The sequence below is a fragment of the Myxocyprinus asiaticus genome, chromosome 10, assembly GCF_019703515.2.
Source record: "Myxocyprinus asiaticus isolate MX2 ecotype Aquarium Trade chromosome 10, UBuf_Myxa_2, whole genome shotgun sequence".
Taxonomy (NCBI): domain Eukaryota; kingdom Metazoa; phylum Chordata; class Actinopteri; order Cypriniformes; family Catostomidae; genus Myxocyprinus; species Myxocyprinus asiaticus.
The window spans coordinates 46815923-46842470 of NC_059353.1; the positions used below are offsets into that span (position 1 = coordinate 46815923).

The 26548-nt window shown below is 37.5% G+C and overlaps 1 protein-coding gene across 2 annotated transcripts in view; it reads right to left on the reverse strand.

The window, feature by feature from the left end:
* cers6 (ceramide synthase 6) overlaps positions 1 to 26548 on the reverse strand; it is a 57512-nt gene that overhangs the window by 22212 nt on the left and 8752 nt on the right. For both annotated transcript variants that reach the window (XM_051709608.1, XM_051709607.1), the window contains exons 3-6: positions 20604 to 20734; positions 9936 to 9993; positions 4173 to 4223; positions 3291 to 3383 (exon numbers count right to left, since the gene is read on the reverse strand). In XM_051709608.1, the coding sequence (XP_051565568.1) occupies positions 3291 to 3383; positions 4173 to 4223; positions 9936 to 9993; positions 20604 to 20734 (333 nt within the window). The remainder of the gene's footprint in view (positions 1 to 3290; positions 3384 to 4172; positions 4224 to 9935; positions 9994 to 20603; positions 20735 to 26548) is intronic.

A 26548-nucleotide genomic window follows, 5' to 3' on the forward strand; every position in this document is an offset into this window, starting at 1 on the left:
CCATATTCTTTACTTAGGCTACACATCCAAAGCAAGCTGAAATCGTATTCATGTGAAACCTAAAAATGCATCAGACTCATTCTTCAGTAATTTTTCTGTTAGCCATACGGAATCTGCACGTGCAGAATTCTGCTGAATACTCCACAGATTGGGACACCCATCATTCACCATTTTCAGCACATTCCATGCCCTTTTTGTGTTTATTAAATATTTGAGCTAATTTGATAATTTGATGATTAATTGGCACATTTAACACGTTTAAACCCATTCTGCAAGATTTAGCAGATTTTCCAACAAAATCAGCACAGAAAATGCAAAAAAGTAATATTGTGTCTGGGCCTAGACTGACTTAACACTAAACACATCATTGCATTCATACGCCAACATGTCTCTGATTGGTTACAATTCTCAATGTTGCCAAAACACATTGTAAAATAAAATATTTTGATTAAATAGATTAGATTTAAACTTGTAATCTTGCTTATTTTTCCAAATAATTTTGCAGCCCTAATGTGAATGCTGTAGCTTCTTTTACATTGTGCTTAAAAAAGGATGCAAAAGCACCATATATTATCATGCATGTAGTCCATATGACTTGTACGGTATTGTCCAAGTCTTCTGAAGCCATACAATAGTTTTGGACCACTTTTATGTTACTTTTCTAGTGCTTTTGCATCTTTCTGAAGCTAAAAGGAATAGTTCACCCAAAAATTACAATTCTCTTATCATTTACTCACCCTGTCTCAAACTCGTATGACTTTCTTTCTTCTGCGGAACTTATGAACATATGACGTGTTTATATCTATACAATACAAGTCAATGGGGTCCAACATTTTCAAGCTCTAAAAAGGACATAAAAGCAGCATTAAATGGATCTGTACAACTCGAGTGGTTTAATCCATGTCTTCTGAAGTAATCCGATCGGTTTCAGGTGAGAAACGGACCAAAATGAATCTCCTTTTTCACTATAAATCTCGACATCTGCAGTCTTCTGGGTGCGATCATTAGAGAGAAGCTCGATTACACTTCCATTTATACTTGGAAATATCTTTGTTTGTGTACCACATATAAAAGAAAGTCAAACGAGTTTGAAATTGAGACAGGTGAGTAAACGAGAGAATTATTATTTTTGGGTTAAGTCTTCTAAAACAAGGGTCGGCAACCCATGGCACATGTGCCAGCATTGGCGCACGGTGGGGTAATCACTGGAACGTTGAGAGAGGAGTAGATGATTTTATTTATATAAATTCCGCACCTGCATTCCAATCTACATCTTGATGTAATCCTTCCTCATGATCACGCAGCGTGTTTTCATGAGCTGAATGGGAGGCTAAACAAAAAGTTAAAATGTGACGAGACTGCAGTATACCCAACAGACTCGTGCAGCGTATGCAAGCCATTCGTGCATCACGAGCCGGCAGCGCTTCACTTTCGGTTAATCGTGCGAGTAAACGCGCCCGCTTTGTTTCGGTCAGGCTGCGCGGATGACAGCCTACATTCCGTGTTTCACTTGTTTCTTTTTGCTTTCAGAACAACACGTGATGTAATAAGGAAAACACCACTATTAATCCTTGAGATTTCCAACCCAGCATACAGGTACACCCTCCTTAAACCACAGTCAAACTCAAAATTACATTAAATGATTAAAAGAGAAATATATTGTGGGGTTCAAAAATCAAAATATCAAAATATAAATTAAAACCTGGAAATGAAGTTTTAGGATTTTGCATGTGCGATTCACCGAAAATGGCTATATAGTTGATAGGCTTGTGATGTGCGAATGGCTTGCATGCACAGTGTGAGTCTCGTCACACTTTAATAGTGTTTAGTCTCCCATTCAGCTGATGAAAACACACTGTGTGATCATGAGCAAGGATTACATCAAGATGTAGATTAGAATGCAGGTCAGGTGCGAAAAACTTCATCTAAATAAAACAGCCTGCTCCTCTCTCTCCTCTCTCGCTGTTGCTTGCATACTAGTGATTACCCCTCTGCATGATTTTGAAAAATGTATGACATAATATAAAAAATATTTAAGATTCCACGCAAATTCGTGATCAGTAATCAAATAAGCAAATTGCCAACGACCAGGAAAATTAAAAAATTGCACTCCTTGTCAAAAAGGTTGTTGACCCCTGCTCCAAAAAAAGCTCCAGTCACAAAAGAGCAACCAGTGCATTTTTCAAAATGTCTCCTTTTGTGTTCAATAGGAGAAATACATTTTAATTTTTTAGTTGAACTATTCCTTTGAATGAATGTTTATTACAAAACAGATGCTGAAAATTTGAGCTGAATATTATTCTGCAGCAGTTTTAGTAGTCACAACACTAAATGTTTAAAGGAACAGTTTATCCAAAAAGGAAAATTCCCTCATTATTTTCTCACCCTCATGCCATCCTGGATGTGTATGACTTTCTTTCTTCTGCTAAACAGAACATTTCAAGGTCCATACCATGCAAGTGAATGGTGACCAGAACTTTGAAGCTCTAAAAATAAGGCAGCATAAAAGTAATTCATATTCAAGTCTCCAGAGGTTTAATCCATTACTTCAGAAGTGGTATGATAGGTGTGGGTGATAAACAGATCAATGTTGAATTCCTTTTTTTTTTTTTTTTTTTTACTATAAATCTCCACTTTCACTTTCACATTCTGAAAGTGAAAGTGTAAGTGGAGATTTATAGTAAAAAGGGATTGAAATATTGATCTGTTTCTCACTCAAAGTGACTGCATCGCTTCAGAAGACATGGATTTAACAACTGGAGTCATATGAATTACTTTTATGCTTCATTTATGTGATTTTTAGAGTTTCAAAGTTCTGGTCACCATGCAATTGCACTGTATGGACCTACAGAGCTGAGATATTCTTCTAAAAATCTTCATTTGTGTTCAGCAGAAGAAAGAAAGTCATACATCTGGGATGGCATGAGAGTGAATAAATGATGAGAGAACGTTCATTTTTGGGTGAGCTATTTCTTTCAAAGGAAGCTACCCAGAAACCAGAAAACCCTTCAGCCCATGTACGTACATCAGAGGAAACAAGAGACTCACATGCCATTGTTAATAAACCCAAGCGCTGGTCGTCTCATGAGAAACTCATACCACTGAAGCAGACACGTCTAACCAGAACAAAGCATCTCTCTCGCCGTTACATTGCTCTTCATAAAGATATCTTTCCCGTTCAGATGTAACAGCTACCAGCGGCGCAATACTGAGACTCTGAGGATGAGAAGCTTTTTATATGCTGCAAATTATATTGAGAAATGCATAATGAGTGTAATATATTTGCATACCTTTCTTCTGATGTCTGTGAACTGCGAGAAGAACAGGGACAGGTAGAAGGAGAGCTCCAATATGTAGTAGTAGTGTAAATCCACCGTTAATGGCTATAAAAACCATGCACAATATGGTTAACAATAAATAAATAAATAAATAATAAAAAATAAAAGTAGTTTCCTTGTCAAAATAAATGCATTTTTAAGTTTATGTTGTGGTAAATTTAAGTAATATTACACACACATACACAAATGAATTCTGTCATTATTTACTCACCCTTGTTTCGTTTCAAACCTGTACGATGTATACAAAAGGGGATATTTTGGACCCTTTCACAAAAGTGTAAGAGTAGTCTATATAACTTGTGTGCTACTGCTAAATTACAAGTGATTTAATATAGTAGCTTTGTGTGAGGAACAGACCAAAATTTAAGTTGTTATTCACTGATAACATTCCCATTTGCGGAAGCTCTGAAATCTCATTTGTGTTTGCATTCAATTCAAAACTGGCACGTAAGCGGAATGGAAAATGAGATTTGAGAAATACAGCAGAGGGGAAGATTTTCAGTCAATAACGACTTAAATTTTGGTCTGTTCCAAAATCTCAGAAGATTCCGAATGTAGCACACGAGTGATATGAGCTACTTTTATTATACTTTTATGCAGTTTTTTGATCTTTTCGAAGCTTGACAGCTGTTGCTGTATGTTGAAGAGCTGCGTAAAGATTCTTTAAAAGTCTCATTTTGTGTTCCACTGAAGAAAGTGATACAGGTTTGAAACAAAATGAGAGGGAATGAATGACAGAATTATATTTTTGGGTGAACTATCCCTTTAAGAGCTGCATATTCTGTCTGACTAAAATATTAAGAGCATAGATATAATAGATTGTATAAATCGTACCTGATAGGGGTAGTTGTACCAGCACTCTCTGGTGTTCCAAAGCCATGGAGTCTTACAAATCAGACATAAAGAACACACAACAAAGACACATAAATGATCTATGAAGCCAGTTCCTAAAAGCACAAAATGTCTCTGAAATAGCTTTTGAATTCTGCCATTTACATCAAAGTATAAAAAAGACTGAAAATACAATCATTATCCTTAGTGCTATGTGTTTGAAATGGCTTGAATTCCGTTTTTTTTTTTTCTGAAAAGCACATAATTATGTCTGAAAGTTAGTTGGCATCAAAGTTTGGCATCTTGTGAGATATGCCTTTGTTCTCAAAGCACTCTTGATGGATGATCCAATCCAATGCTGTTCTCACTGTCAAAAGACTAAAGGAGATCGTAATAAGAAAGTGGAAACACTGTGTGTGTTCCTGTTTACACCAACTAGTGGAACACACACTGCAAAGAGTGGATAATTAGCTACTTTGCTGTATCTTTCTCAAAGGCCACAAAAAAAAAAAAACAAAAAAAAAATTCAAAGCCTGCATCTGCAAAACTGGCATCACTCTGGAGCCTGAACAAATGCCTGATTGCTTGAAATGAAAGGTGCGAACATGGTAATATAATTCTGTGTTCTTAAAATATTGATGCAAGCCCCATACTTCTTTTCAAGGCATTTAAACTAACTTAAACTTTACTTTGCAAGTTTATGTTGACTAAAGTTTCTTGTTTTACATATACACATTTCCATTGTGTTGACTGCAGTCTTCTTTCAGCTTATTTTATTGAATTGGCTTGGTGAAAAAATAAGTTCAGCTTTTTTGCTTTATTGGAGGTACAAAAATACACGTTATCTAGAGTGTTTTTGTACTAAAAAATACCAACTATATTGGATATTGAAGGAAAAATGCACAGTCAGCCAGTCATTATCGCACAATAAAACTCGGCGTTAAATCGACGTTGTACCCTTCATCCACAAGAGGGCGAAACAAATTAATATAAAATAATCAGCACTGCATTACAGCGAATATTGCAAAGAACATATCTGGCTGTTAACAAATGTGCGTAAAATGATAAAGTCAAAAGATTTAGCCAAATCATATTCTCAAATATTAAGTAAAAAAGTACACGAGAATAGAAACAGTTCAATAGACGGTTCTATGCTAACTTTGTGTTGCACAGTAGCGTATACCGGTGCCATAGTACTTCCACAGACTCAGGCTTCATAATACCAGCGATACCACAATGTTTTTCATTAAATACAGTTGTATCTTCGTACCTAATGCTTATGCAGCGAGATGTCTCGCTAATAAGAGAGCAAGGCATAGTCAACACCAGCACCAAAGACCTCCACCACTGGGGGCCGTTCACTCCAAATGTGTAAGGTTTTTTTTTCTGTGTAAGCATCCACTAGACTGACGCCTTTGACCGTTGCGTCATGTCTCACTGTTTTTTCAGCATCTCGTACAGTAACGATGAATTTCTTAGACGCTTGTGACGAGGAGGAGGGCGTGGCCGGGCCGTGACGATGCATGGCCGGCGCTGAATCAGCTGATCAGCGGGAGAGCGAGATAAAGGCGAGCCGGAGGTGCCAGTTCGAGAGAGAGAGAGAGAGAGAGAGATGCACGTGGCCGTGCTGCATGTGTGTTCGTCTTTATGTTCTATGTTGTTTTAAGTTTATTTATACCATTAATCTTTACGTTGACTGTTCAGACGGTTCCCGCCGCCCCCTTGCCCGTCCTTGAACCGTTACAACGCTGTGTCAATTTAAAAGAAAATTCAACCTTTAAAACACGTCTCAAGACACCCGCGTAGTTTTTATTTATTGCACTGCCCTTGTTTTAGTCCAATAATGTAAGTCATCATCAGTGCTTGGTGCACATCCAAAATTCGAATGCTCATTTTAGCATTCAAATATGCATTTTTAGCTTAAGTTCGACAAATATTCGAATTTGAAAGATTTGGCAAACACGCCTTCTTTTTATGTAAATAAGACTCATTATAGATCTGTGCTATTTGCCCGATGCAATAAACATCAAATACTGCTTGATTTTTTGTTATGTACATTTTATATTGATCATGGCAGCAGTAATTCATCAATTAATGATCATATAATGGAGATGAGCATTATAACCTGGCATTTACCCAGATGCGCGGTGTAGTCGAGCGCACTTTCGGCATTAATAAAGAGATTATTCAGTTGTCTTGACCACAGTAGTGGAGTGATGCTGTACAGTCCCAGCAGAGTGTGAAAGATCGGGGTGGTCTGACACATCCTTCGCTGTAAAGCGCTTAGGCCGGCACACAAGATCGGAACTGCGGCATGCAAATTGTGTTCAGCACAGATTTTGTGGGCGCGTTTGCCCCGCTGCCTGATCTGCATTATTCCTTTACTAAATCAGGCTCTAAACCAGAGCATGCAAATAAACAGCACTTTCACCGGGTGCAATTTATGCTTAGTGAATTCCCTTTGTAGCTACAGTATGCCTTCGTTCTTTTTAATCAGAGATGAAAGAGATAGAAGAAGAACAAACTGAAGAATTAATCGTCTTTTCAGTGCTCTGCACAACAGTTCTGTTGCCTGTATGAGTAGACAAATACAGTGAGCTACAGCTGAGCCTGTATTGGGTTTGTCACTTGTGCTACTATTAATAACACAGGCAGGAAAAACCTGTACCAGCAACAGTGAATGAACTCAGACTATTTCAAGCAGTTCACTTTTAACCTAGTTTCTATAAAGTCAAGTGTTGTCAATTTAACACATTCCTTTACTGTGATTTATAAAAAAATAAATAAATAATAAAAAAATTAATAGGGCTGGGTATTGATACAGACTTCCTGTATTAGATTCCGATTCACAAGCTCTCGATTCAGATTTCTTCATCATTGGGGCCGAACTGTTTTCGCCAATATACTACTGGTAAGTGAAATCTGAACATTTACCAGCCAGTTGCTAATAACAGGCATTTTTAGTCACACAGCACGAAATTTGGTCACATATGCAAGTGATATAAAACCTTATATCACGATATGAATAATTTTATGTCACGATAATGATGTACGTCACGATATAGTAACTTTTTCCAGAAAATCAATAAAAATTGGTTTATATATTAACCATATTGTAATGCCTATTTTTGGATAGTCTAATCAGTGAATTAAATACAAACTACTTTTTCCTCTTACCTCCTAATTTTCTATTTACTTGGAACTTGACAAACACAAAGTAAAAAAAAAAATAAAAAAAAAAAACACACACACACACACACACACACACACAACCTTACCATAATGCTAAACTTCACATTTTGACACTTTTCAGTCTAATATGGTGATGACCAATATTATTATCCAACGAAAATAAACACTTATGGGCTCTTAATGATTTAAGTCATCTCTAAGGAGAATATATGTATATCTGGTTTGTTTCCTAATACAGTATCTAACATCATTTAAACATTATTTTAGTAAGGGTGATGATGCTTAGTTAGAAAACCTTTTTTTTTTTTTGCCACATGCCACAGCGTTGTAGCTGTTTTCCATGTTTGTGGTGGTTAGAATGTCGGGCTGTTTAGCCGTTTGAGATGTTTAACTTTCTCCGTAGCACTTTAAGGTAAAAAAACCAAACAAAAACTACAGTACGCTTTGTGGCCTGCACTGCGATTTTAAGTAGCGCGAGTGATCCCTCTCTGCGCTCTCCTGTCTCTGGAGCGCAAATATTGGGAAGCCTGCTGGACTCCTGCGCACTTACATGCTCCAGAGATAGCGCGCGCGACACTAACGTGAAACACAAATGCATGTCAGCTGAGAAGCATATTTAGCGCTTATGAAGCGTTGAATGCAAGATGAATGTCATTGAATTTGCAGAATTTCTTTTACATTTTTAATGCCGGAAATAACCTGTCCATGTCTCTTCAGTCCTCTCAGTCTCACGCGAAGCCCTGCCAACGGATAGATACATACACATGGATATTTACATATCGCTATATAGACGATATAGCAAAATCTCTAACAATTGACACTTTATATCGTTGCCACGATATACAGTATATATCGTCCAGCCCTATTGGGAACATTCAAATAAAGATTGATTAATCTGAAAATTCTACATTTTTACCAGCAATTAGTAATTAATCATGCTCTTTGAGCTGTACGTAAATTCCGTACTACATTTTCCAACTGTCAGAACAATTCAAGCTTGAAGTTCTACGTTCATGTTTTTACGGTTCCGCCGTTAGCGCAAAAACAACTGCTACTGCAGGCAACACTGTCAAACCACACTTAACGAGAGCAGACGAGTGCAACAGAACGGAACAGAACGCAAAGGTATCGCAACTCTTTTTATCTTGATAGTGTGTTTTAAAAATGCTGCATTCATGGTGCAAAGAGTGATGCAACTGCCAAAGACGTCAATCTTCATATTTACGTAGACCACCAATTAAAAAGATTCTGCATGCCGAACGCAGTAACGCGTTCTATGCGAACGGCTCCTAAGTCTACCTCTGATGACAAACTGAACTGCAAAATGGATCGCTGTGGACTGTAAGCCAGTGATAGTTATATTCAATACTTCAGAAATAAACCAAACAATATATTAACTTCTAAAGCCACTTTTTGTAAAATCTACACTTTTGTGGCAGATGGGTAAACCATTGAAACATTTATTTTAATTGTCTTCTTTTAGGGGCTTTTCTTAGCAGTCAGCAAATATTTGCAATTAGTTTGATTAATTAAGCAGCATATTATTTTTTCTATAACATTTTAAAATCGACTGACAGCCAATTTTTTAATAAAGACTGTTATAAATGAGAAGAGAGACAGAGATACAGTATGCATCCCTTCATAAACAATATTATGTATGTTAATATGTAATATTCAAGAGCCTCTAAATCAGCTCGGTTCTGGCACAGACTTTTCCCAAGTTATATTCTGCAAATGAAACTTTATATTTAGTTTAACTGCTACATTGAGGATTCATAAAGATGGGACCAGTTCTGCCAAAAGTGTTTGCTTAGAAGGGAAAAACTGTACAGTATAGGCAGAGTAATGAATTATGAATAGCTTTTTGAGAAGAAGTGCAGAGAGAGAGAGAGAGTTTAGGATACTGTCTCTCGGCGCACAGTACGGCACAAGAAATAAAAACAAATTCGAATCTCTATTGAGACAGCTTCAAACTGTCCGCCATTGGCAGAGCCAATATTGCTGTCTTGCTGGTTGAGAAGCTATATATATATATATATATATATATATATATATCATCTCTGTAGGTTCATTTTTACAATAAATCTCCACTTTCACTTCCACATTCTGCTTCTTTTGTTTTTGGCTATTTGCATTCTTCCTGCATATCGCCACCTACTGGGCAGGGAATTTATAGTTAAACTGGTCTTGAATATTGATCTGTTTCTCACCCACACCTATCATATCACTTCCGAAAACTTGGATTAATTCACTGGAGTCGTATGGATCACTTTATGCTGCCTTTATGTGCTTTTTGGACTTTCAAATTTCTGGCCTATATTCACTTGCATTGTATAGACCTACAGAGCTGAGATATACTTCTAAAAATCTTTGTTTGTGTTCTGCAAAAGAAAGAAATTCATACCCTGGAATGGCATGAGGGTGAGTAAATGATGAATTTTCATTTTTGGGTGAACCATCCCTTTAAGATTGAGGGCAAAAACGAATAGTAGACTACAAGATATTTTTACATGACATTAAAGATTTACTGCTTGACATTGATAACCAATTATTCAACCAAAACAGATTGTTTACCTTTTTCAGGAACCGTACACCATAAGTAAATATGTACAGGTAAAATGTGAATCTCCACCTGTAAAAAAACACACAAAACAGTACATTCAGAAAAATGCAGCAAACGAAACTGCAATATTAATTTCTGTTTTGCTATTTGGGAAACATAATGAGCTGCCAACGTAGGCATCACCCCTCTGAAAACCCCCCAGCTTAAACCAGCCTAAAGTGGTTTTCTGTTCTAATTTGGCAACAAGGGTGCTTTCCTTTAATCAGCCTGGTCTGGTTAGCCGGTTGTAGAGGGGGTTTGTGCACTAGAACAGTTGAAAACCTGCTTGTCCAGGCTAGGAGAACAGCTAAACTGGCTTAAACCGGCAAAGACCAGTGAAGTTGGTTCCCCTATGGGTTGTATACATTGCATATATAGTTTTTCCGCCTCTGACGCGAGGGGGTTAATGGGCTCATGTTTTTATGTATATTCATATAATATACATATATATTTATATTACATATAATATACAGTATATTATATAAAATTATGTTATATTATAAATACACCTGACTGGGTCCCATGGTAATAATGTATTATTAAGCAAAATTCAACTGGGTTCCAAAAAATTATTATTTTTTTATTTTTTAAATATATGAAGGTACATTTTATTAAGCTGACAAAATGATGACATAATTTCCATTTTTGGGTGAACTTATCCTTTCAAGCCATTAAAACTTAAGGTTGTGACAGTATTGTGCAAAGAGAGTAATGCAAAATTCAGTGAAAGCTGCCACGGAGCAGCAGGAATTGAAATACAGCCAAACTTTTTCAGAAAACTACTGCTTCTATGTTTGCAACTGGGAACAATTCAAGTGCAACCAGCAGTGGAATACCAGGTGGGTTAAACAACTGCTGCCCTTTAAAGTTCCCCCTGTGATTATAGATCTCTCTGCCTGTGGTCAATTTCTAAGCGAGACTCCTGTGCCAGCTGATACCTCTGAGATCAAAGCCAACAAAGAAATGTGTAACAGAGGCTCACAGACAAACAAATGACCACCATAGCCACCAAACGATCCCTGAGGCTAAAAGACTGCGGTTGGCCGGCCGGCCACTGAGGTTTACTATGTAATGGAGCTCCTCGTCTCTGCATGTGAAATGAAAACAACATCAACTGCGGTTGCTACCTTTAAGTCCGAGCTTCAATACAGACTGAACTAGACTAGTCTGATGCATGTTGTAAAAATCCCATTCATTTATCCCATAGACTAATTGATTTTCAATGCTAACATTTAAACCTTTAAAGACAGACCTACCGTGAGCTATGAGGTTGTTCATCGATGGTATATGCTTCCGCTGAAGCCATCCGTCTGCGTTATTTCAATTTCATTGTTTAAAAATCATGTTTGATAGCGGAATTCATGGTAAACAACTACATTACCCATGGTACAGCGGAGAAACATCCACCAATCAGAGAACCGTGGGCAAAGAAGCGTGCCTCTTAGAGACCACGCGCTCCCATGATGCACTTTGAATGACGTAATCGAGTCTGTCTACCTTTACCCTTAAACTACTTATATACAGTATTTGTACATTTCGGAATATTTTGCATTAAACATAAAATATATTGTTTCCATACTTCTAATCAACAACCTAAAAAATTAAATAGATTTATATATTCCCATAGATTTTTATTCAATGAAATTTGCAATGCTTCATGGGATTGTAGTCTGTGCCCTCATGAAAGACGGCAAGTATACAGTCTTGTACCTTTGTCTATATGTCCGATTTTCAAATACTTTTTTGCCAGAAAATGAAGTTCGTGATGTTGTGATTCACCTCGGAGCTGGTTGGTTTGGTTTATGGCTTACAACTCTTATGAAGGATTTTATAAAAAGTCTATAGAAGAAATGAATGGGGAAAATCCATCCGGAACCAAGACGGCTGAAAAAGTGGACAGGCATTGTTGCACTCTATTTGGGATGGACTTCAAAGACACTTAATCATTAATCCTACAGTTCAATCAGTATCCTTTAGTTTTAAACATTGTCCACCAACATCTACTCAGTTTACTCAATTAATGCATGACTTGTATTACACATAGATAACTAATATTGGCATTATATTCATGCTGTATAGCCAGAGGGGAACTGGCTCCCCCAGCTGAGTCAGGTTTATTCTTCCTCTCGGTTTCGTTCTGTGTAACCTCAAACTGAATTTCTCATTCCTTACACAAGTGACTTCTTAATCAATAAATGAGAAACTAAGTACACCATTACACGGTGTCCTAACTAGGACACTGAATGTAAATTTGACATTATGTCGCTTGTTGTGGCTGCTGAGGATAATCACTTGGACATGTTACACCTGGTTTGAAAACCCAATGCACCTGTAGGTTTCTCTATATCTGTTCTGTTATGCAATAGAAAGACTAAGGCCTTCTCAAGACATATGGCAAACCTATCTAATCTGCTGCCTATTAGATGTCAATCCGAGATTGCTGTGAGGCCAAAAACAGATACTGTCAAGTTAGCACTTTCAAACATCCGCAAGTCATTTTTAACCTCATCACCGCAATCAGCCTGGATTTTGTGTTTCTAAATTAAACCTGGTTAGATAACAGCTGCAGTGCAACAGTCCTCAATGAATCAGCCCCTCCAAACATTGCTTTTATGCATGTGAGCTGTTAGGAGCCTACATTTATTATTTATAGGCCTCCGAAATACTCTCCAACCTTTGTTGATGACTTAACACATCTGTTATCAGCAACTTCCGCCGATTTTGACTGTTTTGTAATTGCTGTGGATTTTAATATTCATATAGATCAGGACTAGTCAACTGGCGGCCCGCCAATCATCTATTTCTGGCCCTCCAACTGATTTTTTATAAAATGTACTCGCCGTCTGAAATACCAGAGCGCTCTCTGGTTCATAGGATTGCGAGAAGCCTCCTTAATATTTACCCAAACATCCTCCCAAGCTAAATCTAGATCCAGAGTCGAGCAGTCACGCCTCCACAGCCTATCTAATGACAGGTCACCATAAGAGGCCTCCAAAATAAAATTATATAATGTGGACACCAAACCCCTTTTTTTCCTTGTGTAGTAATCATTTATACAGCGGGTGTATGAGCAAAGGTTGTTGCCAGGGTATACCGTATGTTTTGAGGGCTGATCTGAGCTGTAAATAGAAGAAGAATGAGGAAACTGGTAAATTAAATGAGTTCCTAATGTCTTGAAAAGAACACAAACCAGAATCATTATAAATGTCTTTCAAATAGTGGACACCACTCTTTCTCCAATGTGAGGGAGGAATGGGTCGACAGTTGTCAGGCCTTTATTATTAAATATGGGAGAATGTGTATGCCACCTACAGGAGATCTTGCAACCAGATTCAACCAATCTCCAAGTTTGAATAAGATGGAAAACTATGGGACCAAAGTGCAAGCAGACATTGCTTATTAGATACATTAGAAAATAGGACGTCTTCCAGAGTCCATGGACGCACAATATGTTCTTCCAGCTTATGCCAAGAGACAGGGGTATGAGGGTCATACCATACAAGCAGAGCCCAGAGAAACAAATGACCAAAAACAGAACTTAAAATTAGGTACTGCTAGACCCCCTTCTACCCTTTTCCTTTGTAAAATAGCTAGCTTCAAACTCTGTCTTTTCCTATTTCAGATAAACTGGGAGATATTACATTGGAAGTTGGGGCAAAATACTCATTTTAACAATAGAGATACGGGCCTGAAGAGAGTTGGGTAGGTTAGCCCATCTGACCAGATCTCTCTTGATTTCCTTGCATTCATAGACTTTTTTTTATTTATTATTATTGATATTAACGAATTTAATAATATTTCATTCTGCTTTATAAAGACTGGTTGGAAATCATGAGATTTATCATGACAATTTTATTCTATTGACAGCCATACACTGTAAAAAAAAAAAAAAAATCTGTAATTTTAACAGTAAAATACTGTAAAAATGCTACAGTAAAAAAAACGTAAATTGGTTAATGAGTAGTTACCAAATACTTACTATATGTGTAAAAAATGTAGATGTATAAAGTATGAATTTCCCGTATAATTAACGATAAAAATGTACATTATGTTTAGCAAATGAGTACATGTACTTTTACGGTAAAAAAAAGTTACGGTAAAATTACAGTAAAAAACAATAATCGGGCGTTCCCAGAATTCCCTGCGTGACCCAGTTCATTTCATTATATTTTATGGGAATAGTTATGTTCCTTCTTATTTTTAATATCAGTTATGTTCTTTGGGATGTTCTGTGTTAAATTTGATGTAGTTTAGTTAATGTTTATTCCATTATTTTAATTTCACGTGTTACCCTGATGGTGTTTACTGTTTGTGTGAGTGAAACTGAGCACTGTCTCTACATGTTTATTGGTCATTGCTCCAGGAAGGATCTCTATTGATGAACTTCGTGTCATCATGTGCTCTTTTGTAATTACTATGGTGATTTACAATACATTATAAAGTGAAAAGCAGATTTTTACAGTTTTGGTAGTTCCAGGGGTGGTAGTTAGCGTCAATACTTGCTGAGCTACCCAGGCCCCCAAGTTAAGAAAAAAATAATGATGAAAATTGAGCTGACCCTTTCACCAGTTGTACAATAAAAAAAGCAGACAGATGCAATGTGATTAGATTAAATCACAATCGGCAATGTAATAATCACAATACTATGTAAAAAATTTCGACAGGCCTAATGTCAACAAATGCATATTCCATTAACAATGCTTTGTGAATTATCTGGCTTTTTTACAGCTTACTGATAAAATTGTGAATTGAAAATGAAGAAAACTGACCACACACAATGGTAAAGTCATATGATGTTTCTATGGAGACTAAAAATATTCCTTATTCTCGGTAGGTGCAGAAAAATTCACTCTCTCCATTTAGCTTTCTATGAGCTGTGATTCTTACCCCGCTAAAGTGAGAGAGAGAGAGAGAAAAAAAAAAACTGTTGCTAAAGTACTAATTAGTGCAGGTTACACAACTAATTAGAGAGATGTTTCCAGTCTGTGCTGTATATAATTAGCAATGTTTCCTCTTCTCCTACATTCCAAAAAATAATAAAAAAATCAAGCATCACTATAATAACTATTGCTCATACTGTACTTAGAATTAGGAATTTGAACAAACCCTAAACCCTAAAAGCAAGCATATGCTTTGTTTTTCTGTGCACCTTTTACATCTCACGCATGGCCGTTTGCTCAGCCTTCAAAAGTATACTCTTTTGACCACGAGCCTGTATGGGTGAGTGTGACGCATGCGCGCTACGGCTGGCGCATGTGCAGGACTGTCTGCATGTCTAGAAAAACTGGGCTGCAATGCAAACTGTGTTGATGACTAAATTTGTGTTACGCAATGTGGCCGAGATGTATCGGCACGCTGAAAACCGAAGTATACTTTGACTTTAAGTGTTAAACCATCCCACGTAACACCGGTTGTGCTATAGACATGTATGATGACCTCAAATTGTATAGCTTGTTGAGGAGAGGTGTTCTATTACTTTGCTAATTGATTGGTGTTCGCCTGGTGGACAATAAAAAAAGTGGGGGAAAAAAATCCATAGACTTACATTGTAGAATCTGAGCCATATCTAGAGATAAGAATATCATAAAACTTGGAGGTGGGATGCTTCAAATAAGCAGCTAATTTGTTGAGACCACCCAGAAGACCCTAGCAACCAGCAAGCAAAGCCCTCACAACCACCCACAACACCCTAGCAACGCATAGCAACTTACTTAAAACTATACAGTAGCAACACCCTTGGCAACCACCCAGAAGATATGTGTTATGAATGAACCAGAAGTAAAATCTACTGTGATTTTTATCATATTTTTCATCACTTATTATTTGATCAGACTGCCAATCATTAAGACAAAAAATTAAACATAACCTTTTTCATTTTTGTGGAAGTGAGCGAACTACACTCACAGAGATAATAATGTATGCAATGAGCGCAGTCTGCTTCCAGATGTAAAAGTCCCATCCGTTTGTTCTATAGGGAAATTCATTATTAAAGGGATAGTTCACCCAAAAATGAAGTCTCACGTCATTTACTCACCCTCATGCCATCCCAGATGTGTTCACTTTCTTTCTTTTGCTGAACACAAATATTTTTAGAAGAATATCTCAGCTCTGTAGGTCCATACAATGCAAGTGAATGGTGACCAGAAATGTGAAGGTTCAAAAAACCTATAAAGGCAGCATAAGTAATCCATATGACTCCTGTAGTTAAATCCATATCTTCAGAAGCAATATGATAGGTGTGGGTGAGAAAAAGTCTTCTAAAAATCTTTGTTTGTGTACAGCAGTAGAAAGAAAGTGATACAAATCGGAGATGGCATGAGTGTGAGTAAATGATGAGAGAATTTTCATTTTTGAGTGAACTATCCCTTTAACAATAATTTATAAACCTTTAAAGACAGACCTACTGTGATCTCGGAGTTTGTTAATCAATGGTATGTGCTTCTGTTTAAGCCATCAGTCCACGTTATTTCAACTTCTTGGTAAAGAACTACAATACCCATGATCCTGAAGGGGAAAATCCACCTATCAGAGAACGCCCTCTCCCATGATGCACTATGATGCAATCGAGCTGGTATCTGGATTAATGATCAACCGATATGGGTTTTTTAATGGCCAGAGAGCAGGGTGGCCGATAGGCCAATGTAATGCCAATATATCACACAATTTAATATAGTAAGTAACATAAACATGAAATTGCTAAAAATAAATAAACTCTTATTTAACACTATATTTACTCAATTTCACAATAAACTTTAACTTTGTAAAAAAGAATCTAAAAAAATAATATTGTATTTTAAATGGTAGATACCAGTTTCTTCTGATTTCTGTTTTGTCATCAAATTTGAGTAATTTATTTGCACATGAATAAATTGTTAATATATTAGGAAGAAATAAATAACAGTACACACAGTAGTTCAGCAACCATGGATGGCACGTCCACATTAGCAATCACATTTTCTCAAAATACAGTGCATAGTGAATAAGACATTTACTTATAGTGCACGTGAAGCGCTTTTACTTTGAAGCTGCACTCACGCCCTTGTGCGGATCCAGCGCAAGCTGCAATCTCCTGACAGTTTAAATGGCCTGGATCGCCTGCTTGGATTGTCATCATGATTTGTGAATCAGAGGAACTTTTGATCCTGATCCTGAAGTTTTGATTCTGGCTGATGGAATACGTACTTCAGAGGAAGACATTAGATGAGTGCTCAACGGGAAGAAAACACTGGATTTTTGTGAGGTTCGTAAATTACATCTGTTTAAACGAGATATCTGCATATTTGCAGACGGTATATAATAGAAGTTTTATTGATATTTGCCTTTTATCATTAGAAAAGGAAGTTAAAGCTGATGGGGAACTGTAAGAGGAGTGACTGTTAGAATACATGCTTTAGAGGTAAATAAATGAGCGCTCCATAGGATGCTGGATCTGCTGAAGTTTTGTGAGGTTGGTTTATTACATCTGTTTAAATGAGATATGCACATTTTTGCAGATGGTATATGATATTAGTTTTATTGATATTTGCCTTTTTATCAATAGACAAGACAGTTAAAAGTTACAGGGAACTGTTGAGGAGAGAGAGGGAGAATGAAACAGGCGAGCATTTTAACATTATGAGCTCAAACGCGTCTGCCACGACTCTGATATGCGGACCGTTTAAATGAGACTGTGTTGCACACCGGTCTATTATTGTAGTAACACGATGGCATGTAACAACAAAACGAACCGTGACTGGTCATTTGCACGTCTCAGTCGCTTCACATGCAAGCAGGCGATTCTCAGCACCTTCAAGAAACAAATCGGCCAAAGGGGAAAATTTATCGGCTGATGTCGATAATAAAAAAATTCTGAATATCGTCCGATTTATCGACCTCGGCGATATATTGCTCGACAACTAATCTGGATATTTTGTAAAGTACTTTAAATAAATTCTATACTTACAATCAACAACTTTAAATAAATAGTTTTATATTTTTCCATTATTTTTGATTACATCATCCACAATGCTTCATGGGATTGTAGTTCATACTCTCATTATAGACGTTAAGTACACAGTCTTGTAGCTTTGTCTTTCTGTACAATTTTCTAATTATTTTATTGCTTCAAATCAAAACTTGTAATTTGATTCACCTCGGAGCTGGTAGTTTTGCTTCATGGCTCATTCAACAATTTTCATGTGACAATTATTGCATAATGTATTTTGTTTTTTGGCTAGTTTTCCATTCGGAACATAGGCATATGGTACCTTTACTATACTCGAAAGTGAGCTTGTTTGGTCTTTTAAGACTTTGGCTTAATTGCATCTGAAGGAACTTGCAAATCCTCATGCTTCAGCTCGATTAGATGATAACTCTGTTACCTTTCCGACTAGACTGCAGCACAGACAGGGGACAGAACAGAATTGTGAAACTGATCAATCCCGCTGCTGACACAACAAATGCTGCACAAACTTTCACTGGGCAGGAGAGAGCAGACTGAGAAGAGTTATAAACGATTACGAGCCCTGTCCCTGTTCGTCCCTGGACTCAATATGCATTTTTGTAACTAAAAATGGGAAATACAAATTGGCAGTGGGGTGCAGACTCCGACCAAACACTGCAGAAAAGCATTAATGACATTATGGCTGAGATAAAACTGCAATCTTTTCAAAGATACGAGGAGACCCAGACAGAATCTGCAGATTTTTAAAAAATTTTCTCACGCTGATTTTGATTCTGGCTACACCGATTCTGGTCGCACTGTATGCTTTTGATTCTCTAAAAAGGACAACCCAGCCTTATGACATGTTCCAATAATAGTACAAGGTGGCAAAATTGTAAGAAATCGTAGGGGATGTCTTATACAAAAACATACAACTTTTACTCCCATAGAGAAAAATAACGAACCAACTGACAATGTTATTAAAAATGTTCCTACATTTATTCCCTAACCCAAATCTTAACCTAAGCATAAAGTCTAACCCCTTAACCCTTTAAGCTTTGAAGGTGTTTTTAAAGATTTCCTGTTTTAGTGGCATACCCAAAACTAAAGGCTTCTAACTGGACAAAAAAAAAAAAACAAAAAAAAAAAACATGGAGGGTCAAGTGCATGGTATTACTGGTGCCAGATGGGCTGGTTTGAGTATTTCTGTAACTGCTGATCTCCTGGGATTTTCACACACAACAGTCTCTAGAATTTACTCAGAATGGTGCCAAAAACAAAAAACATACAGTGAGCGGCAGTTCTATGGTTCGAACTGACAAAGCCTACGGTAACTCAGATAACCGCTCTGTAATGAGATTTCCCAGAATGTGTGCCTTTTGACTCAACGAGTCTTCATCACTGAGTCTGTGTCATGTACTTGGCGCCATCTCCTGGTGGCCATATGTAACGTTGTGCTTCGTGTGTATTATCTAATGATCTATACATCCGATTACCTTGTTTGTGGACTCGTTTGAAAGATAATCACCTCCTCTAAATAATGGTATGCGATAGGTATATTGTTTTTTCTGTTTATGTTTCGTAAAGTTATAAGCAAAAACGCGGCATAAAAGCAACACTTGCTTTTGATCAAAGACATATACTTAGCTATTACTCGCTATATTTTTGTCTGTGAGTAAAATAAATTGGCTAGTTATATTCTACTCTTTGAGAGCTTTCCAGCAACATATGACACATGGCTATTTGATCAGTTTGATGTTTTTACTGATTGCAATATTTTCAGTGCACTTTTTTTTTAGATACATTTTAAAAATGGAACACTTCTGATTTGTCTGCAAATTTCAAAGCACTTGTTCAGTTTTGGTCATAATGCCTACATGCATTGCAAAGTAGAGCTTCTAAGCTTTTAAATGTTACCTATTTTGTGTTTGTCAAGACTGTAGTTATTCATATTTTGATGATTATTTTTTCTGACGGACCCACCGGCGGGCCCCATTCGAACTTAAAGGGTTAATATGGCCCTAAACCTAACCATGAAGTTAATAGGAAAATAACTTTAGTGAACCACGAAAGAAAGAAAACACTGGAGTTTGGAACGAGACGAAGGAACAAGTTGACATACATCATTCATTTGTGTTGCTTTAATAAATATGGAATGAGTAACCAAATTTGTTCAGTGAAAAGGCTAGCAAAAATGTGATGCCTGTATTGTATCGATTCGAAATTCGACAAAGATTTGAAGTTGGTTGAACGGTCGGACTCTATGGGAATAAAAGTCATACCTTTTTGTATGAGCCAAGTTGTACAATATCTTTTGCCATTTTGTATTTCACCATCTCGTACAAATTATTAAGAGCTGTAAAGATAATCTCATCTTTTGATCATGAATCGTAATACACGGGTCACACTGTACGTTTCACAATATCAATTTAGTAACGGAACACGTAGTTTCAGCAAACCCTAAATGAAAGCATTTTAGTTTGAACCATTAATGGAACCTCAAGCCAAGAAAATCATTCATTCCGGTATTTAAAAACAAACAATGAAACTGGTTCTGAATAAGAACCGGTTTTTCGATTCTCAACCCTCGGAAGAAGTTAGCAAAACAGTTGAAATCTCTTATAACACCAGGACCCTTGACAAAAGCAGACAAATCAATCACACTTTTCAACAGGTGACTGTATCTGTGTTTGTGCACAGGTGCAGAACTGGCTCTTACATGCTCTCACAGAAGCGTGCCAGCGTGCTGGGTTTCTCCTGGTTGCGTCGCTGCCTGAACCAGCGTTGGATCGTCCTGACGTCCCAGTCCAACTGCTTGGACAAGCCTTCTAACCTCTTCTCATCAGGGTGCTGAAAGACACAGCAGACACAAGCGTGTGGCACTGTAAGTGTACAGACAGTCTGACCAATAAACTCGTTTTCAGCCCCTGTCTGCCTGACTTTGAATTTAACAACTTGAAAAAAGGTAAATGAACAACATAAAAGGAACAATTTCTGAGAACTGAGAAGAACATTTTTCGTCTTTTAAAAGCATCTTGTACATTTGAGATAGTTGAACGAACTGTCCCAAAACCTCGTGAGCTTCCTTGCTGTCTGCTTCCTCTTAAAGGCTAATTTATACTTACTGGGCGAACAAGCTTCTTTTAGTTCACCTTATAATGATGAAGAAAATAAGAGACTTTTTTGTTCTGCCAAGGTGTCCGTTTGGTGATATTTCTCCTGTTTGCACACATCTCTGAAATTCTTGACCTAGCTGGTCCAAAGTGTTGATGATTGGTTAAAACTAATCGTGGGTGTGGTTTGGACGTGGTGTCTTTTTTTTATTTACAATGAGTTGCCACGGCAAATGCGTGGAGAAAAATTGCGGTTCTTATGAAGTCAGATCAGATAACTTGTCGCCAAATGTGGAAGGGGTTTTGTGACAAGTTTAATAAGGCAAAGAAACGATGCAGCGCTAAAGGCGGTGATCCACGAAAAGACAAGCATTACTGGCATCACTTCCGTGGCTGGAGCAGTACGTTAAACACAGCGACGAGCTCCTTCAACACAATAATTTTAAAACAATGCCACGCATAATATAAATGCCGGCTTCATTTGTCTAGGTCAGTGATATCCAACCTGGGGGTCACCGGGGGGGTGTTGTCGCAAAACTCTCTCTATTTTGAGGGTTACAAGAAGAAAAAAAATGGAATGTGTGAAAAAGTTTACATTATTTTGGTAATAAAGCATAATCAAATAGGGCCATTTTGAGTATTTTAATCATGTTTAATTGTTTATGAGATATATGAAAAGACAAGACATACATTATGTCTAACATAGGATGTTTTTTTAAGGTGTGCATCTCACAATAGTGGTAAGGATGCAGGTTTTTTAGAGACGCGGCACAACTGTTGTACTAATTTGTACAGTAATGAGCAACGATCAAAACAACAGGTTAGCTAACCAAACCAAATCAGTGACTATGGCAAAGCGTCAGGTAGAAGAGAAAAACGTGGTAAAAAGAAAACGAGGATTTATTTGGTTTTATTTATTCATTATTTATTTATTATTATTTATGTGGATTTATTATCATTTGTATTGAATTTGGTTTCATTGAGGCAATGGAGAAAGTGTGAATTGAGTGTGTGATTTGTGGTGAGAGACTAGCGAATTAAACATGAACAAACTGTGCGCGCGACTGTCACTTGGTGTCACTTGAGCAGTAACGGAAAAGCACGAGATATTCTCCATGTCATTTCAACATTAACAGATTGGGTGAATACATGAGAAATGATGCATTTCAGTAAGTTGTATTGTATCGTTCAACATGACCTCTGATATTTATTCATGTTTTGTGTTCATGCTAAGTTGGAGAGAAAGTAAGCATTGCACCCCGCTCCCTTTTAATGGGTAGCTGTCGCGATCTGTCACACACAGCATTAAAAAAACACCACTTCTGGGTTCTAATAATGGACTGTGTCACATATGTGGAAATGTAGCTAATGGTAAAACTGAATATATATTATATGCAGTCTATATGCAATTTGGAACAAAGACAATTATATTTGTGTTCTCTGGAATAGACCGTCTTTTTTTTCCCCAACAAAATTGTGGGGGTGGCGATGTTCCCCACGCTCCGATGACATCATCATAGGATTATCAGTGGGCATATCGCATTTTCCAACAACCTTACGAATATATTTTTTTCCTCAGTATCATTCTGAAGAGCCATCAGAGCACCAAACACCCTCAGATGGTGGGTAAACCCAGGGAGTGTTTCCTTTCAAAATAGACCCCAGAACTTCAGGGATCTTTTGACTAGAGCTCAGATAAAAAATCACACTTTAAATATACTTGAAGTTTTTGTAGTAATAAAAAAAACAAAATGCATGCATAAATATGCAAATTGCTTCAATATTAGGTGAATATCCTATACCACAATGTTAATGTCTTACATTGGCAAGTGTTATAGATTAAATATAAATGCATAAAATCATGCATATATGGGTCAGGAGCTTCCGTAAATGTTCACATCAACCATCAGAATGGGGAAAAATGTGATCTCAGTGATTTGGACCGTGGCATGATTGTTGGTGCCAGATGGGCTGGTTTGAGTATTTCTGTAACTGCTGATCTCCTGGGATTTTCACACACAACAGTCTCTAGTATTTAATCCGAATGGTGCCAAAAGCAAAAAACATCCAGTGAGCTAACAGAAAGGCTACGGTAACTCAGATAACCACTCTGTACAATTTTAGTTACCAGAATAGCATCTCAGAATGCACAACACGTCGAAACTTAAGGCGGATGGGCTACAACAGCAGAAGACCATGTTGTTCACACCATAGTGTTCCTAATAAAGTGCTCAGTGAGTATTAGGGTTGCCACGGTGTTACTGGTTTTACTCTGTACAAGGGACAACACCGGTGTGAAATTTTATACCGGGTGAAAGGGGGAAACATTATGAATGGAGCTTCCAATATCAATACAATAGCCTAACGAATAGAATAGCCTTAAATAAAGAATAGTTGCCTAATGAAGAGTTTGCGACCCATGATAAATGAAAAAAAGCCAGATGCTCTTTACTAACATATCTAATTACACAGGCAGCAAAGTACACGCACTAACAGAAGACATTTAATTGCAGGTAGCGAATATAATGTGCATGGTGGGTAACTGTATGATGTCTCGGATTCGGAATGACACAAGAAATGCTGCTAGACACACAGACATGCGCTTTAAGAAAATGACACTTTATTATATTTTTAAGAACAGATGACAGAAAAGCTATCTATGCGCATGTCTGACGCGCTGTTTGTTCAGAGACATTCAGTCTTGTGGAACACGTGTATGTAAATGGTTCTCACTCTTTCTTTGTTTCAGTCTTCTATACATTTTTTGGCAAGAATAGTATCGTCTATGAGAATGCTGCAAATGACCTCAGACCGTCTCAGCTCAGGAGATGCTCTGAGTTCAGTTCATTTTATTTCCACAGAGCAGTTCGTCATGAGCGCAACTCTGCAGGGTCACTTTATATATAGCCTATACATCTGTGATTAAATCATAAAATAATACAAAAACATGTTTACCTCGAACCATGATTTATTTTTCAGTGATTTATTATCATCATTATAATTATTATGTTTACATTTATAATTGTTTTTATATCTTAATTTGTATTAGTAATTTTCCGCCTGTTGTCATAGATGGACACTTGGGTGACGGTAAATGGAAAGGTGGTTATATGTTTTTTTTTTACCACTTCGTTATTTTAATTGCTTTTTTTGTTTCGTTTGCAGTGCAATTTGAATTTAGAAATGTCTTTAATGAATGAATTTAATTTTCAATACAAAATCAATAAAGCAAGAATATTTACCGATCCCTCAGCCGGGGGGGTTGACGATGTAATTGGATATTATGATTTTTTTTTTTATATATAAAAATATTTTGAACATATTTCTTGCATATCGCCCGGCCCTAAGAGGGAAGAAAACAAATGTATTCACACACGTTCAAAGTCTTTACTCTTCCGAAGCAGCTAAACTGGGTCCTGGGATGAAAGGTAATAAAACACCAACATTAAACCCGCAACAACCCACAATGGGTGATGTATTTGCCCGGACAACAAAATACCCGACCGGTAGCCCATGATGGAGAGAATGCACAGATGAAATTTGTTGCCAAAGAGATGTTGCCCTTCAGAACTGTTGAAAATCCATCTTTCAAAAAGTTTAACAACACATTTTAATTGCACTTCATTTATTGTTCAGTTTCATTTTAATTTTGTTGTGCTCGGTGACAGAGGCGTCACTGCCGACCACCGAGGATCTGAGGCATGCTGCCGTCCCCTCCATAGGAAAGAAAAAGAATAGAGAAAAAAAAAAAAGAGGGGGAGGAGCGTGACCATCTGCCTGGGGCCGGAGGACCCACTACTGTCCACCGGGGGAGTATTGAGCTGTCGTCTGCCAGAGGTCGGGGAGTGGCTGAGGGCCAGGTGACAGCATATCTGGGTGCCGGCAAACCAGGTATTTCCTCTCTCTCTCTCACTGCTGCCCCGTCTTGATCCTTCCCTCTCCTCGGGGAAAAGCCTGCCGGCAGGTGAAGCCAGAAGGGCAAAGGCAAAGTAGGCAAAGGAGGGAGGAGTGTGATGAGGAGGAGGGCGGGGCGGGGCTGGGCCGTGACTACACATGCCCGGCCCCCAACTGGGCTAATCAACCGATGAGAGGGATAAAGGCAGCCGGATGCGGCAGTTCGGGAGAGAGAGAGCCACACGCAGCTGCCGTGTGTGCGTTTGTGTTTTGTCTTTTATGTTTTAATTTTTACATTAATATTCATATTTTGACTGTTCAGCCAGTTCCCGCCTCCTTCTTTGCCATTTTAAACCCCCTTTTACATGTGGCAAGTCTAGTGAGTATATATAATATGGAATATATTATAATTAACAGCATTAGCTGAGAGACAATTTCCTTTATGTGTTAGCACAATGGACATTAAAACTGAAATATACCCAAATGAATCGGAATCTAATCAGGAAATCTGTAGCAATAATTCCAATACGTCCAAATGAATGCCAATAAAAAAATGAATAAAGACCAAGGTATCTCTCAAAAGAAGTGTTAAAAATGGGAAATGACTTTTCTCACTGAGCACTTATTACCTTTATAAACAATCAATTTCCAATTAGAAGGTTGTAAAAGCCAAAATGCTTGCTAATTTAGTTCTGGCCTCAGGCAGCTCTTTCTGTATTACATCCTTTTCAAAAGGAATGGTCTCTTAATTCTTAAAATGAGGTTGGATCTGTGTGTTTGAGAATTTGAACATTTGTCAAGGAAACTTAGTACTGAGATGGGCTTAAAATAGACCCTGTGCGTCAGCGCACGAGCTCTGATAAAGCCACACACGTCAAGGAGCCTCGCAATCGCTCTGAATATCTGTGCATGAGCACCAGGAAGATTTCGATCACCTGTACGGTCAATCCACACTGCTGTCACCAATCAAGTATACGCTACACAAGGGATCAACACAACTTCTTTAAAGACCCCATGAAATGGCTTGACGAGCACAGTTTTCTTCCTTGTGTTGACATATTTCCTTTGGAGAAGAAAGTTGGGGCGGCACACATCAAAGCGCTTGTGTCCTTTGTTTAAATACATCACAGCCGTGAACTATGATTTTCTACTTGATAGTGCTAATCAGTTGCAGGTGATAATAGGGGGAAGGGCATTCTCGTTCTAGAGAGCATTTTATTGAACAATAATTTGGAAACACACTTTGGTGCAAGATAATGTCATCAATATTTTTTGTGTTAAATCTGCTAAAAGTTGAATTTGTTAGCTTTTGAGAGTACACAAATGAACACAAATCTTGTTTGTGAATTTAAAAAAAGATGACAATGTACATTTTCTTTCAATCACAGCAGTAGTAATTCATCAAATGATGGAGAAGAGTGTTATTAACTGGTATATATCTAGATGTGCGGTTTAGTAGAGTGCACTTTCAGCATTTTAAAGAATAATAATTGCGATAGTCTGCCACGTCCTTCACAACCAAATACTTTGAACCGGCTTGAAAGACTGTGAATTGCGCCCTGCAAATAGTGTTCTGCACAGATTTTGAGCATGTTACGTTATTACCTGATTTTCATAATTCCTTCGGTGACTAGAGTGCTAAAACAATGCAGGCATC